Source organism: Leptonychotes weddellii, chromosome 5 (assembly GCF_054177405.1).
Source record: "Leptonychotes weddellii isolate Sample4059 chromosome 5, ASM5417740v2, whole genome shotgun sequence".
Classification (NCBI taxonomy): domain Eukaryota; kingdom Metazoa; phylum Chordata; class Mammalia; order Carnivora; family Phocidae; genus Leptonychotes; species Leptonychotes weddellii.
Genome location: NC_138373.1, coordinates 58,143,039 through 58,159,517, shown reverse-complemented (window position 1 = coordinate 58,159,517; position 16,479 = coordinate 58,143,039). Strand labels below are relative to the sequence as shown.

The following is a 16,479-nucleotide window of genomic DNA, read 5'->3' as shown; positions in this document are numbered from 1 at the left end:
TTTTGAAAAATACCGACTAAATTCTGCCTTATGCTGCTACCCTGGAGTGAACCCCCAAGAGTTCTAGCACTAAACACAGTCTAATGCCCCACAGCAGTTTTTCTCCAGGGGCAGCCCTTTCCTCATCTACATTAGAGCATCCCGGGAGCTCATTCAAAGGCACATTCCTTAGTATCTCTGTGACCTACAGAATCGCAGTCTGAGATGGGATCCAGGAGCCTGCCCTTTTGAGAAGTTCCCTTGTGTATGTTATTCTCCTCTCTACAGCATTTCAAGAAGATGGGTTAGAGGCTAGGGTGGGATAGCGGACACCACACGTGAGGCTAGCACTTCTGTGGCACTTGGAGCAGCCCCTGTGACTGGTTAAGGATGACAGACAGTGTTGCTTCTTTACTTCAGGAATCGTGACGCCATAGCCTTTACTATGGGCCAGGAACTGTTCCAAGAGTTCAACACTCACGACCTCATTTAACCCTCACAGCAGCCCAGGGAAGTAAGTGTTACCGTTGTCCCCATTCTGTAGGGGAAGACACTTAGACGCAGGTGTGCACAACTAACTTGCCCAAGGTCACGTACCTAGTGAGTCAGCTATTTTCCTGTGGTCCCAGGACACATCCTGTGCTTCTACAAATTGTGGTACAAAAAGATGGTTTTTAATCTATCCATGTTTTTGTTTTCCCTCCAAACAGAGCAACTTGTTACTGTTCAGCCATTTGTCCCCCATTTTTTTTTCCTGGAAATCTCTTGTATTCTAAATTTAGGTGATAATAGTGTATTAGGATCTGTATGCTATTAGAATTTAATAAATGCTTTGGGGTGTAGATTCCTGGGCAAAATTTAGAGTAGATACTTCTGGCAAGATTTAAATGGGGCGGGGGAGGGATTTGGTATTTCCTTGATCAAAACAGGTCATCAGAAGACCTTTAGACTAGGAGTACTCTGGGACCTCCAGCAGCAACCAAGGCCTTGGAAGGCATTTTATCTCCCCTTTACACCTAGTTCCTTTTTTAAATTTGCATGCCCTTCAATACCATCAGCAAAAATCTTCCCAATCTTCATTTCAAAGCCCCTCCTCACCCTACTTTAGACTTTTTTTTTTTTAAAGATTTTATTTATTCATTTGAGAGAGAGAGAATGAGAGAGAGAGAACACCTGAGAGGGGATAGGGTCAGAGGACGAAGCAGACTCCCTGCCGAGCAGGAAGCCCGATGCGGGACTCCATCCAGGGACTCCAGGATCATGACCTGAGCCGAAGGCAGTCGCTTAACCAATTGAGCCACCCAGGCACCCTAGACTTTTTTTTTTTTAAAGATTTTATTTGAGAGCGTGAGCGAGAGAGAGCAAGCACAAGCAGGGGGAGGGGCAGAGGGAGAGGGAGAAGCAGACTCCTCTGAGCAGGGAGCCTGATGTGGGGCTCGATCCCAGGACCCTGGGATCATGACCCGAGCCGAAGGCAGATGCCCAACCGACTGAGCCACCCTGGCACCCCTACTTTAGACTTTAAATGACTGTTTCTGAAATGAAAAGCAGAAAATCACAGAACCTAGATGTGTGAACATAGAACACTGACATGCCAAGCACAGTTTTAACATTTTAAGTGTATTAAGAACATTGAAAATGTATTTGAAAAGTAGAAGGACTGGTAATCCTGTTCATCTTATGTCTAAAATATGTTTCTTTTCTATTAATACATACAGCAGATGAACTGTGGGTAGAGAAGCGGTCATTTGCTACTCCTCAGAAAGATCCAAGAAGTTTGTGAGCGTCATCTCTTTTATTGTGTCATTTCTGGTGTTAATGCAGTCAGACAGGTTTAAAAGTAAGGTCTCCTCATCTCAAGTGCCATTTCTGGAGATGGTAATTTGAGGAATTTGAAAAACATGGCAAAAATGTGAGCCAATTCAAAGATACACTATGGTTCATATATCCAAGGAAAAGTACTTTTTGATGGTTTTTCAGAGATACTGAAGAGCTTGAAAATACATAGATGGAGCCAGACTCTCCAGCCAGTTTCTAGATTATTACAAATGCATATTTTTCCATTTCCTGTTGCTGAAGAAAGACATATTAATACTTCATAACCTAACACTATACAGATATATATTCATTAAACAAGTCAGCCTTCTAGAACTGCAATGTAGCAGCTATAAAACTGATCTCAGGAGAAAGAGTTCTTGTGCTATTGAAGAACTTAGGGGATGAATATCAATATCAACTTTGGGCCAAAATTAAGGTAAGCTAAGAATTGGTAAGTCCATCCAGTTTTCAAAACTAGTAGCCCAACTGGCATGCAAAAGGAGTGCTTTTATAAACAATTAATGCTCCTTGCAACACACAGACACACACAGAAGTTATTCATGCATAATTAGGAAGTCATTTTCTGAGACTTTGGCTGGAAACCTAGCTTTCATGGATGAAGCATTTTGGGTAACATCTCCAGTATTCCCCTTGAGAAAAATGAAGTAATGAAATACATTAGACACTTAAAGTTTGCAGCTCTTCTTTCATGTGGCTCCAGTATTCTTTGTCTTGGCATGTTGTGATAGTTTGGCACAAAATAGCATCAGAAAAGCCATTTTGTCCTTGAAGATGATAGATTCTGCACACTTAATCCATTAATCTGAGCTGATGGGCTTTGCCCAGAGTTAAAATATTTTGTTCTTACATAATGGTTTTCTTATTAAATCTCTGAACAATACTAATCTTTCTGGTGACTACATTCAATCCCATATTCTAGATGTAAAAAGTAAAGTGAGAGAGGAGGTTAATTTTTTTATTTTATTTTACAAGGGTTCATATAGTGCTTGGTATACGTGCTCAAGCTCTCATCTGTTTTTTTTTTTTATTTGAGAGAGAGAGAATGAGAGACAGAGAGCATGAGAGGGAGGAGGGTCAGAGGGAGAAGCAGACTCCCTGCCGAGCAGGGAGCCCGATGCGGGACTCGATCCCGGGACTCCAGGATCATGACCTGAGCCGAAAGCAGCCGCTTAACCAACTGAGCCACCCAGGCACCTCAAGCTCTCATCTGTTTTAAAAAAATATTCAATCATGTTGTCCTCAGAAGAAGCGTATCATTATAGTACTATTAGCCCCCTTATATAGGTGAGAAAGTTGAAGTCAAGCAGGTGGTCAGCAGTCAAACAGACAGTAAGTGGTAGAGCAGGGATCCATCTCCTGCTGTCTGGTTCCAGGGTCTGGGCTCCAACCACTGCCCTAGGCTGCCTCTGTGCCTCATACCAGACCACCCTCGTAGTTAATAACGATGAGCTAAGAACAGAAATGAGAATATTTAACATTTCCAGACCCCCTTTCTGGTCACTCACCAACAGTTTCCTCCCCCACAGACTGCATTCTAATTTTCAAAGTGAAGCTTCAGACTGAAAGGTTTAGACTTTGGGAAGGTGGAGCCTTTGAGATCACAGAGGAGCAATCTTGGTAGATGGGATCATGCAGAACAACTTAGCATCAAGAATATTTAATATATTTAGTGAAAAAGATTGAAAGTGAAGTTGAGACATTGTAACTGGGTGGTACTCTGCTTATTTGAAAAGTTACTTTCAAATTATAAATCCCATTTCCTACACCTTTAGTCCTCCAGCCTAGATTGATGAGGTCAGAATACCTGTGCATTTTACAGTAACAAAGGTACCACTTGGAATTAACAAGGAGCCATTAGTCTCAAGGTCTTATGCTCTGCCTAATAAGGAAAGCCATCAAGGCCACTACTCCGTAACTGATAAGGAGCCAAGCCACACTTTCACAGGTTTGCACACAGACATGGGTTACTACTGGAACAATAAAGAGTGTTGTTGTTAATGGAAATATAACCTATCCTGAAAGCTTTGAGATGTCAGCTTACCCCTACTCTCACCGAGGAGTTCTTCGCTATTGGTCCAGAAGAGAGGGGTGTGGTTTCTAATTTTTATTTCCTGGCAGGAGTTAGAGGAGATGATGCATTGACAGAGAGGCAGCAGAAGGTGGGGATCCTGTGGATCCAGGACATCTGGGCATCATTAGCCATAGTGAGGGGACAGCCCACATGAGAGGTAGCAGGAAGGAAAAGAACCTTTGGCCAGATGGTCGAAGTCATGGCTGGAGGAAACACTGGCTTAATTTTTGGAAAAGATTTTTCTTCAAACTCTGAAATGATTTTGGAAGCCATTCATGCTTTAAGGCCTCGGGATAAATAATTGAGCTAGTATATTGCAAAAAGGAAAAAAAAAAATACTAACTCTGTCCATGAAGATGAGGTGGGTTTCATTTATAATTCTCACTATTCAGAAAGCTTGCAAAACTCTCCCCCCACCTCCCGTCTCAAGGCTGTCAAAACTCAGGCTCCAGTAACTCTTCTGCGAGCAATGTCCTTGATACTCACCAGGTTCAACTGCAATCTCTTCCTGCCATGCTCAAGTTTTAAAGTAGAACTCACTTTTGGTTGTAGTAGAACTGGAAGAAGCAGTTCCGTCATCAAAGATATATGTTGCAGGTTGTTGGGTATTTCTCTCCTTCCTGCTGGGGCAAACATCACTTAGAATGATTTATTGTTATTCATTCAGAAGCTCTGCCTACCCCAAAGAGAGGCTAACCACAAAAATTTCCTCTAAAAGTGATGCAGCCACAGCTGTTTAGGAGTAACTCAGCAGTAATTCACTCTGGGCAATAGAAGAGTGATTATAAGGATATCACGTCTATTAAAATGTCAATCCAATTAAAGCATGGGAGAGAGCTCAAGAGAGCTTAGAGTCCCTATTCTGTGATTTGGACAGATTTTTTTTATATTATAGATTAAATCATAAGCAGAAAAAAAGTCTCTTTTTGCATCTCTGTGATCTAAAATACTAACAAAAAGAACAGAAAAGGTGCTTAGTAGATTTTTAATAGGTTGTCATTCGACGGGCTTTCCATGTAAACAGTGCATTAAGCCTTGTCGCGGTCTTCGAAGGTGGCTTTGTCAACAGAGACCACTCGAATAATTGAATGCAGTAGGTAAAAACATGACCTTCAGAGTCGGCTGATGTGATACTCACCACCCCCATTGCCAAACTGTGTCCTTTGCGAGTTTCTGGACCCCTCTAAGCTACAGTGTCATTTGGAAATAAGGCCCATGGTGCATTTCACAGGGTTATTGTAAGCATTTAACCAGATAACATTTTAGAGTTCCTGGCATAGTGCCTGGCATAAGAATAAGCATCCAATCAATGTTAGTAATTGTTATTTTTAAAGATAACCCCTTCTTGTAACACTTGAGTCTCTCAATATTCAAGTTTAAACTGGATGAAGCTGGATTTGAATTCTTCCAGTCTGTTTGTATTTCACAGGCAAAAACCACTGCCACATCAGGGAAGGCCACATGGTAAATTACTACCTTATTTATTAACAAGATTACTATCTCATTTATTAATAAGGCAAAAGTCGAAGTTCAGTGAAAAAAGCAAACATGTACAGAATGACCCTATTTTTAAAAACATATATAAACTTGCTTGAAAAGCCATATATTCAAATATTATATTAGTTATCCCTAAATTGCCTTTATTTTCTCTTTTACACTTTTCCCCAGATTTTCTGCAGTGAACCTGTATGACCTTCTTATTAGAGAAACACAGCATATGCTATTTTTAAAAGGAAAGTGTAGAGTCAGAGTGGAACCAATCTGTATGTGTGTGTGTGACCCCCGCCTGGATCCAGTATGCGGGGAGATAAAGATAGAGACTGTGGAGGTGGGAGCAGGGAACCCCAGGGATCGCTTTGTCCATTTGGGGTAAGGTCCTGTAGATTTAGAACCGTCGGCATTTCGTAAGCTTCAGAGAGGTTTTCCATCTGCCCGGTTCACCAGAGTCTTGTTCTTTATCTCAACTGTTCCAAGTATGTAAATAACTCCAGAAATTGATCTGGTGTCCTGGGAGCTCTTGGGACCTCTGAGATCAGAAACACACCAAACCCTGGCTGTCCACATCAGCTGTCCCTAGTGATGACCCCAAAACGGACACAGTGTGAGGGGGCGCAGTTGTCAAGCGTCTGGAGCTCTGACTCACTCCATTTCAATTTAGGGAAATATGTAGTATGCGATTTTTAGATTATTTAATTTTTTAAAATCCTCATATTCTTTATTTACATTTCAGTGATGTGAGTTATTGCTCCACATTTGTGGAATATTTTTTAAACATTCCTAACTTTAGGGCCTATTGATTAAATTTGAAAAAAAAATTTCAGAGAAACATATTTGGCCATATTTTTGTCTCTTTCTATGACCGTAACTCTTACTTCAGGAATATATATCAGAACTAATACGTTTCTAAATTGCATTTATCAAAGTTGAGTGGACACTTTGCCCACAGAGCTTGGTGCTTACACGTCTCGAATTGCAATAGAAGTGGTTTTCCGTATAATTGTTTCTCAGCGTAACTTTATAAGGAAACACATGTCCAAACTGAGGATAGCCCCACTTTAAGTTTCAACATGGTTTGGGTTTTATGGCATCCAAGATTTTCCTAACTACGCACCTCTTTTTTTTTCTTTCCTTTTCTTTTTTGGTCTTAAAACACGCTCTTTTGGCTGGTTCAATAAGTTGTTCCTGCCAACCAGTTGCTTTTATGGTAATTGACAGCGTAGCTGATTTTTGGAACCTTAGAATCTAAAAAGGCATTTTAGCCCAGACTTCGGAGAGGCCCAGCCAAGCTACTTGCAGAGTGAGAGATACAGCTGAATGTAGGGCAGTCAGACCCTAAGTTGTCTGTGCATGTTAATTAACAGCAGTGAAACGTCTGCTCTTCCTCAGACTTAAGATTTCTGTCTTTTCAGCAGCATTCTGAATCCTTCCCTCTCCTGACAGATCGTGACTGGATGCCGCTCCTGGACAGGAGCCAGTGAGACCACCTGTCTGCAGTGGACAGAAGTGGTATGAGCCCCCTGAGCACTGGTGGTGGGTCAATAGACCCACCACACCTATCTATTGGCTGAAAAGACACAAAATACTTGGATCAGATAAGAGCCAGCAAGTTTACACTTCAAAAAGAAAAAAAGCATAAGAAAAAAACGTCTTCACATTTAATAGAGTTATTTAATATAAGGAGTTAGATTGTACATTTTCTGAGTTCCCCTCAAATGATATCAGTTCTCTAAAATAGCTGGGGTATTTCCCCAGATTTCATCCCAGCATAAGGACTAGAAAAACAATCTTCCCAAACCACCAGATCTTTATTGTCCTTTGCTTTCCTGCAAAAGCACAAATGTTTCAGAGTAAAAGGGCCCCTGTTTGCTATCTTCCTTCTGCTAGTTCTTCTGGGACCTAGAACACACTACTCTGCAGGAGGTGGCTCTTGGACGCCTAATATCCTAGTGACACCGGGCAACCCACCAATAACAGCAACAGCAAAAGCATGCCCTTCTAACACCAGTTTATGTTTTGAACCAAAAGCACCCTGGACACAGAGACTCTCCCCACCCCCCTCCGCCCCAAATAGTAGTAGTCACCTCTTTCTTGTTGGTTTGAAATGTTTGACATTGAGCTTTGTTACACACTGTTTTCGCATTGCTATTGATAGAGAAGCAAAATGTCTCTTCTATTCATTGCTTTTTACGAAGACCTTTCTTCCATTGCTGGGAAAAGAACCTGAATCCGTACCTAATGACATTGAATGTACCCGTCAGCTTTAGAAATAAAACGCAGGATGCAATCTTTTGAACGCTGCTGGGGACATTGTTGAAATTTGTGAAACTAATTAAGAACACCCGAACAGGGATTGGAATCTATGTTTTACACTTCAAAGGTATTTTCATAGGCACCACACTGTAAAACACATACACCCAAGGAGTAAGCAGAATTTTATAATTTCACAGTTGGCTGTAGTCAACTTGTTTCTCCATGGAACAAGTTCAGGGAAGCAGCCGCCTTTGATGGGGCTGCAGGACATGCAAGTTCACGCATCCTCTTAAATAGAAGCTCTCCGTGGACCTTCACAGTGAATTCCATGTTCTCCTTTCGCAGGCAGGCTCCACTCACTTATGGCATTTCTGGGTTCTGTAACCCATTACATATTTGATAGACACAGGCTTCCTTCTTGTCGTCTGTGCGGTAATCACTCTCGGGTTGACCATTCAGGTAGGGAATCCAACTCTGGTCCCCTTTGAATATGTGAGACTGCTTTGTTTGTAAGCCAGAGCATCAGTTACATGGTCTTTTCTAAATTATGTTTTGTTATTTCCCTAATGTTATTTAAGCTTCATGGAACTTATTCTGCTTTTGCCAAGTCTTTCCATTGAATAAATATCTCCATAACCTATTGCTTCACTTTGGCAACAGAATTGTTGCAATTTGTGGGCAAAACTGAGCAAAGCCTTAACTCTTTTTTTTTTTTTCTGTAAAATAGCCAGTGTTGCTGGCTTTCCTCCTCCTAAACAAAGGCCTTGACTCTGTCATTCCTGAGTAAAGATTTACAGATAATAGTATGAAACAAAGAATGACTTAACAGACACAACAGAGACATGCTATCCACATACAGAGTCACTAATACAAAATAAGCTAAGACACAAAGTGCTTAGACTACTGCCTGGCACATAGGAGTGATCTGTAAACTAGGATTATTAGAGTTCTGTGAATTAAAAACTGTCATTCTCTTCCTTCAATTACATAAGTAATTGTGTGATTCCAAAAATATCAAGAGCAGCAGAAATAGAGCTAACCATCCAGGCCAACCTAGTAGGGACCAGAAGATCCAGAGGGTGACCATCCAACTGCTCACAGATTGAGCTGTTTCCCTCAAAGGACCCCTAAATGAAAGGAGATCAAAGAAAGGGACAATGTTTGTTGTTCTGTTTTGGGCCAGACACATAGCAACTCATTTATTCCTCATAACAGCCTTGTCAATTATGCACTGTTTTTGTTTTGTTTGCCTGCCTTCTTTTTTTTTTTTTTTAAGCTCCCTGGGTCCCTGGGAAAGGTTGTACGAAGAGCCCATAGTGACCCATTATTTTACCCAGGTCCACACCAGGATGCCTGACTCAGTATGCACTAACAGGCTTTCCTAATTCTTTTCCTTCCTAGAGGACACAGGAGTTTAGCTGCCTCATCTCCATGGACATGTAATGATTTCCTCTTGACCATATCTTCCTTGGAAAATTTTACCCTGGTTACACTGTATTATGATCATGTTGATGTTCTTATTCTCAAGTCCCATGACTATCTTAGAGCCCAGAACTAGAAAATTATGCGGCCTGGCCTTACTAGCCTTGGGTATTGTAGGGGGGGAAAAATGCCTTCAAAAATATTGGGTTGGGGGAGGTAAAACAAAGGGAGAGGATGGAGGGCAGGAAAGACAGCTTTCCAAAAGCCATAGAACCAGTAGAAGGCCTTGAGTAAATATTGTGTTTTTCATGTTTCCTGTGTAGGGCAAAGTGCCTCATTCTGTAACTACTTGGTAATATTTATTGTTGTTTTTGATGATGATGGTGGTGATGGTGGTCGTCATGACTTAACCTAGTTTTGGAGTCTCGTAGGTTGAGGGGGAGTCCCAACCCTGCTCCTTTGTCCCCACTTCCCATGCCATGCTAGCAGATCCTCTTCACCCTCTCTATATCTTTCCCTCCAGCATGTCTATTTTTGTGTTCCCAATACCATATTCTTTTAGCCTAAAAGCTACCTAGGGAGAGTTAATCAAGATCAATAGCCCATTTCATCTTTCTTGATATTGATGTTTGCATTGGTAGACATTAGTGCCTGAGAGAGGGAGGAAATCTACACCAAAAGAGAGAATGCATAAGCAAAGCTCACACCGTAATGCTCATTTCCTGCAGTATGAGGGGTTCCTTTGCCACTAGAAGGCTGCTGCCCTATTATTCTAATAGGGCCAGAAGTCCTGTGCTGCTACATTGAATCTGTCGCTCATTTGCTAGCTAGCCAGACAGAACTATTTGTCAGTACTTTTTCTGAGAGAAAGGTTTGATTCCCATATGAAGTCATGCATAAAATATTGAACCAGAGGCACCCTGAAGTTCTAGGAACTCCCTTATTTTATAGTTGGGGAGACTGCATCCCAGACTTTGTGGGAGCATCATAGCCTGTCCAAAGGTACACAGCAGGTGAGTGGGGGAGTGAGACCAGTGACCACAGGAAGAGTTAGCGTTCTTGTCCCTATACTGTTTGCCTCCTCATGAAAGAGCCCAATTTCTCAGAATAAATCAACGTCAGACTTTTGTGTATCTACGGAAGCTATTTTGTACTTCATATTACCTGTTCTCATTTGCAGAGAGATTTCTTTTGTATCTTAATTTAAACTACTTTATCTTTGTAGAAAAAAAAATTAACTGATTTTCAACCGTATTTCCTGATGAGCTTCTATTCCGGCTCATTAATGATGCAACTCCAGAGATTAAAACAGAAAGAGAAAAAGAAAAATAATTGAATTTTTGCTTGTCTTTACAGACACTCTGGAAAATGGATCCAATAAGGGCGACAGGTGAGAAATATGTTTTTATCTGCCATTTGTGCTTTTCACTGATGGCATTTTCCATGTACACTGCAGTGAGTTTGATCATTTTCTTTCTTTTTTTTTTTTTTTTTTGCTTAAATCCAGTGCAGCCAACAGGAAGGGACCAAGCAAGGATGACACTTACTGGAAGGAAATTAATGCAGCTATGGCCTTAACCAATCTTGCACAGGGCAAAGACACCCTGCAGGGAACTACCAGCTGCATCATCCAGAAGTCGTCACATATAGCAGAAGTAAAGACCGTCAAAGTGCCACTGGCCCAGCAGTTTTAAGGGTTTGTCACTTTTCAGACCAATGGCTGTTCTTCACGTCAGTGTTTTCCCCTAAATCCTCCTCCTTAAGAGCCGAAGCAGAAGTGGAAATGACTCCCTTTCAAACCACTTCTTATTTTTAATTATCCTAACTAGATCATTTAGTTGCTTCTATAAAAGACATATAAATTATAAAAACCTCACTTTAATCAAAAATAGTAACTTATTTTATGTTACTCAAACTATGCATCAAGTGTCTGCATTGCCATTACAGTAAGTGCCTTGCTTCCCAAAAATCAGCAACAACGTGGGCATAGCAGAGTAGCTATGCCTCAAATGACAGCACCACCATGCTTGTTAGTCTGCGTGTGTCACTCCAGACGGGCCTGTAACCATTCCAGGACTGAAACCACACTCGCTGAAAGCCCTCATGATGTATTCAGTAATTCACATGTTAAAACTTGGAAGTCTATTCAGCCCAAATGAAACATTCCTCTAAAAAAAACAAAACAAAAAAAAACCTTCTGCATTTAAAATTGTTCAGCATGCTTTTCAGAGTGACAGTGAGAAATTCATGCATGTCTCTTGCCTGCCTATCTGACACACAACAAAGGTCCAAAACAAAAGGAGCGGCGATCACATAATATGTACATGTAAGAAGAATCCCAGTGATACATTGTGATCTGAAAAACTTTTTCCAAGCATTGCTGGAAAAATACCACAATGCCCTTTTAGAATTAATTTGGATTTTCTTTTTCTTAAGTTTCGCTGAAGTTTTTAAAAATTTTATTATATAAATAACTCAAAATGTTCCTGTGTAGAACTAAACCTATAGTTTAGTTTTAACACATGATCCTGTTTGCATTAGAGTTCAGTGCTTTTTGTGATGGAAACTGTTTCATATGGAATGGTTGAAAAACCGTTTAGTTGGTTCATTTCAAATTATAATTGCTAATGGACAATTTGTATTGCAACGAGAACAAGACAATGAAAGAAATGTATCTCTGTGAATATACGTATACACACACACAATTGGTTTTTAAATTTAAAACATATGGGAAAACAAAACATTGACAGTCTTTGAATTTTGCCAAGTAGGACATTAAATAAGTAAAAATTAAGTGAAATCACGCATTAAAAGAAAGAACATTTTGTTTCTAAATTAAACTATCATTGAGTGAGAATAATCAATATCAAGAAAGAAGAATATAGTTTTCAATCAGACAATAATATTCTAATCAGTTGGGGAGACTTGAAACTTGAATAAACAGTGGAGATGCCAAATATAACAGAGTATATGTGCTACAGAGAAGTAAAAAGGATTTGACTCTTATGGTGGGATGTTTTTTCTGTGTATGTAATCTATTTTGTAATTTTTTTTTTAAACTGGAAAGCTTTTTTGTGAGTGTGAACGAGAGCCAATAGTGCAGCCATGTGGTGATATTTTTCTTTATTTTGCAAAACGCTTTTAAAACCAAAGGCTGCTCTAGTTGATATATGGACAATATCAATCTTGATATAAATTGTAGGACACTTTTTCATGTAACATAGCATTTGGGGATTGGGTTTATTTAGTGTAATGAAAATAATTTGATATAAAAATATTTTGTATATATATATTTTTACTTTGTTTTCTAAATTGCTGTTTGCAGTAACAGTAAATGCAAAGCAAGATATGTTAAGTTATGACTGTATGATCAGATGAAGTATGAGTTCTTTTGTTTACATCCTTAAATAGTTAGAGATCCATGATAAAAACTTTGGAATCTTTATAAATGAATTTTGTCAAAATGTGATCATGTCAAAGAAAGCTAAGGACAAGTACTTCACTCTTTTTCATACTATTATAAGTTATTCTGGTATTAAATATTTTAATAAAATTGATTTTGTTTTGACATATTTCAGTTAGATGAATGGATGCTGGTTGTTTTTTATTTGAATTAGTCATAATTCATTTTTGCCATCTTTTTGAAAAGAATCAGCAAATTTGTTCTATGTTATAAACTATGGATGACAAGGCAATATAGGAGAGCTTTCACATGATTTTTTTTTAAATACCAAAGCTTGGAATCTGGCCTATAAATACATCAAGAAGATTTTATAATTAGCACATCCTTGGCAATATCTCCAATTGCAATTACTTTTAATTTATTTTTTCTTTTGCTGCTTTAACGTTTTCTGGAAATTAAAGTCCCCCCAATCCTTTAAAAGAATCTTGAACAATGCTGAGCCAGCAGCTAAGAATCTAACTCATAATTTATGTTGTAGAGAAATAGAATTACCTCTATTCTTTGTTTTGCCATATGTAATCATTTTAATAAAATTAATAACTGCCAGGAGTTCTTGACAGATTGAAAATAAAAGTTAATTTCTAGACCTCAAGATCATATGAATTTTGTTTTCCTTTGAGAGTTGACCAGGTGGAGAAAGAAGTAGAACAGAAGGGTCCATTATACGCTGTAAGTCTCTTTAGGTTGGTAAAGGATATGATATGGGAGCACTGCATTTGTATTAGGTTTGATTTTCATCACCGTAGACCACCAACCTACCTTTTAAGAGCCGAGGAAAAGAGAGTATGATGCTAACTGTTAAAATACATAGCTTTAAAATGAACATTTTCACTAAACACCTTCTTTGAGAAGCTAATACAATAAGCATTATTACTGGCTTTGAAGTTAGACAGATCTATGTTTGAATCTCAGCTCTGCCACTCACTGCATAAGATCCAGACTCAGTCACTCTGGGCTTGGCTTTCTTCATCTGCAAAGTGAGAGGAATGAGTCATACCTTGTAGATTTGCTACAAGGTTTAGAGATCACATACAATACATGAAGTGCCTACCACAATGCCTGGCATTTAATAGGTGCTTAATAAGTGGAAGGTATTATCACATAATTATAATTCCTCTATATAGGGTTTGTGTGCAAGAAAGTAGAAATACACATAGCATATGAGATATGGAGAGTTTAATGAAGAGCCTTGGGAAAGGAAAGATATCTGACATGAAAGACTGCTGTGGAGTAATAATAGTTGGGATCAGAGTTGGAGAGACCTTCAAGAAAGATCATTTTATTATTATTACCTTGAACTTCCTAGAGAAAAGGATAAAGTATAACAAAGGTAGGAAAGAACAGACATGCCAATAGAAGACATAGCATGTGGGAGAGCTTCCTTCATCCATATCAACCAGAATTGCATTTCCCTCTATTCATCCTGCTTGATCCTGTTGAAGATGACTAAGAACTCAAGCTGCTGTCTGTATCCCTGCCTGCTCCAAGTAGCAATGTTTAACAAACAGTGGCAACAGCCATGGTCTGCTTTTAAACTCAGCCAGCTCAACAGCATAACATCATGCAAATAAACACAGAGAGTAAGCAAGCCACCCAGACTCTTCTGTCTGGGGCAGCTTAGGTCGGCCATGCCTTGGAAAGCAGTGTGGGGTGGTGGTAAGGACTTGGACTGGCATAACCTGGCTTTGCCTCTTCACTGCTTGGTGACTTTGGGGAATAAGCATAAATCTTGTGTACCCAGTGTTTGCATCTATAAAATTTGATCTATGAAATTTACCTACTCCAAAGATCTATTGTGAGGATTAAATAAGGCAGTGAATATAAAAGTACTTTGCAAACTGCATGTACTGTACAAATGTTAATGATTATTAATGTGTTCCAGAAGACTCTGTAAGACCAAATATCCCATATTTTTGGCAATATAAGCTGTGGTTTCCATGAAGCATATAAGACCCCCAGATTCTGTCAAGTTCATATTGTGATCTACCATCTTTGGGCCTTCTTGAGCAGAGTCTTCTGGTCCTTTACTTCTTTTTAACAGTTATGGTCAGAATTAGGTGACTGATAGTTACACTGCAGGGACAGAATCCTAACTTCATCACTTCCTAGGTTGGAGACACATCTTAGAGGTGGACTAAAAATTTGGTTTGAGAAGTGTATGTATTGCCCATAATAAACTCTTTTTTTTTTTTTAAGGTAAGAAAAACCAATTTCTAAGTTTGGAAAAACAAGCTGGTGTGCTTTTTACATCTTTACACGGATGACGCCATGCAAATTCATGTAAAGTTTGTCTCAGTAAGTCTTCTGAAATAAATTTCAGCCCAAAGCCTGTTTCTGGAAATTTGATCTGCAGTGAGTCTAATCTGACTTGTATTCATGACTTTTAAACAAAATTTAAAATTTTAATTCATGTTTTGAAAAAGTATAAACATAACTTATGCTAGCAGTAGAAACATTTAAGCAGTGTAGGAGGGCATAAGATTAAAAAAAAAAAACCCATACCCTATCTCTCCATGATCTCAATCCCACATCCCAAAGATAACCATGGTTAACAATGTCTTGTGTCTATTTCCAGAAACTCTATGCATATACAAACTTGTACTTTTTCATCTTGCATTTCTTACCATATTAATACTATTCTGCAATATTTTTTCCATTCCATCATGTGTATGTATATATATGTATCATATCTATATATATGTAGATTTCATTATTTAAATGAATGCATAGGATTTTATTTTGGATCTTTTCTAATTAGCAAATATCTACTTGGTGGACTTTTGGATTATTTCCAATTTTTAGTTATTATAAACTAGTGCTATTCAAAGTGCTGTTTTATGGGGTGCCTGGGTGGCTCGGTCGTTAAGCGTCTGCCTTCAGCTCAAGTCATGATCCCGGGGTCCTGGGATGGAGCCCTGCATCAAGCTCGCTGCTCAGTGGGAGGCCTGCTTCTTCCTCTCCCACTCCCCCTGCTTGTGTTCCCTCTCTCGCTGTGTCTCTCTCTGTCAAATAAATAAATAAAATCTTTAAAAAAAATTTTTTTTCTAAAGTGCTGTTTTACATTGAGATAAGGAACTTACACCAGAATATAAATTAGCATACCACAAGAAAAACTTCTATGAATAAAAATTGTCACCTGAACTCACAGTGCTTTTAGTTGATTTATATTCTGACCCCTTATCTCCTCACAGACTAATAACAAACAATTGGTGAATTGTCATCATCATACAGACCATATATCAACATCACTGATATAAATACTGATGCAGTGAACATTCTTGTATATATGTGTCTTCAGGCACTTATACATCTATGGAATAAATATCTAGAAGTGGAATTAATGGGTCAAATGATAGGTAAATTAAATTTTTTGATGGATGCTGCCAAATTACCAAGTAAAAGGTCTACCAATTTACACTTTCAACAGTAGGATGTGAGTGTCCATTTTTCTTCACCTTGTTCAAAACATTGAGTATTATTAAACTTTTCAATACTAGACAATGTGGTAGGCAAAAGTGGTATTTTGTCATTCTTTTAACTGGTACTTTTTCAAGATGAGTGACACACATAAGCTTATTGGTCATTGGTATTTGTTTTCAATGAACTGCTTATTCATGTCTTTTGTTTTGTTTTGTTTTTTTATTTCTTTCTTTTTCCTTTTCTCCTTCCTTTCATCCATTTTTTAGTGATTTGTACATTATTTGTATATTTTAAAATTCTATTCTATTCCATCTATAATATATGCTGTAAATATTTTCCAAGACTGTTTTTATATTTTTTTTACTTCACTTACAATATTTTTAAATTCAGAAGCTTAAATGTAATCTGTACATATGCATAGAATTGTCTAGGAGGGTACTGCATATATTTGTAGTATAGTAGTTCAGGACATGAACTATGGAGCTAGACTTCTGAGATTCAAATCTTATCTCTCCTGCTTACTGTTTCTACAATA

The 16,479-nt window shown here is 38.7% G+C and overlaps 1 protein-coding gene across 1 annotated transcript in view; it reads left to right on the top strand.

Annotated features, from left to right (window-relative positions):
- The window catches only part of MKX (mohawk homeobox), a 65,205-nt gene extending 49,683 nt beyond the window's left edge, over positions 1-15,522 (top strand). The window contains exons 6-8 of the mRNA XM_031034697.2: positions 10,418-10,451; positions 10,569-10,757; positions 14,721-15,522. Of these exons, the coding sequence (XP_030890557.1) occupies positions 10,418-10,451; positions 10,569-10,755 (221 nt within the window). The 3' untranslated portion in view covers positions 10,756-10,757; positions 14,721-15,522. The remainder of the gene's footprint in view (positions 1-10,417; positions 10,452-10,568; positions 10,758-14,720) is intronic.
- Positions 15,523-16,479: the final 957 nt, after the last annotated feature.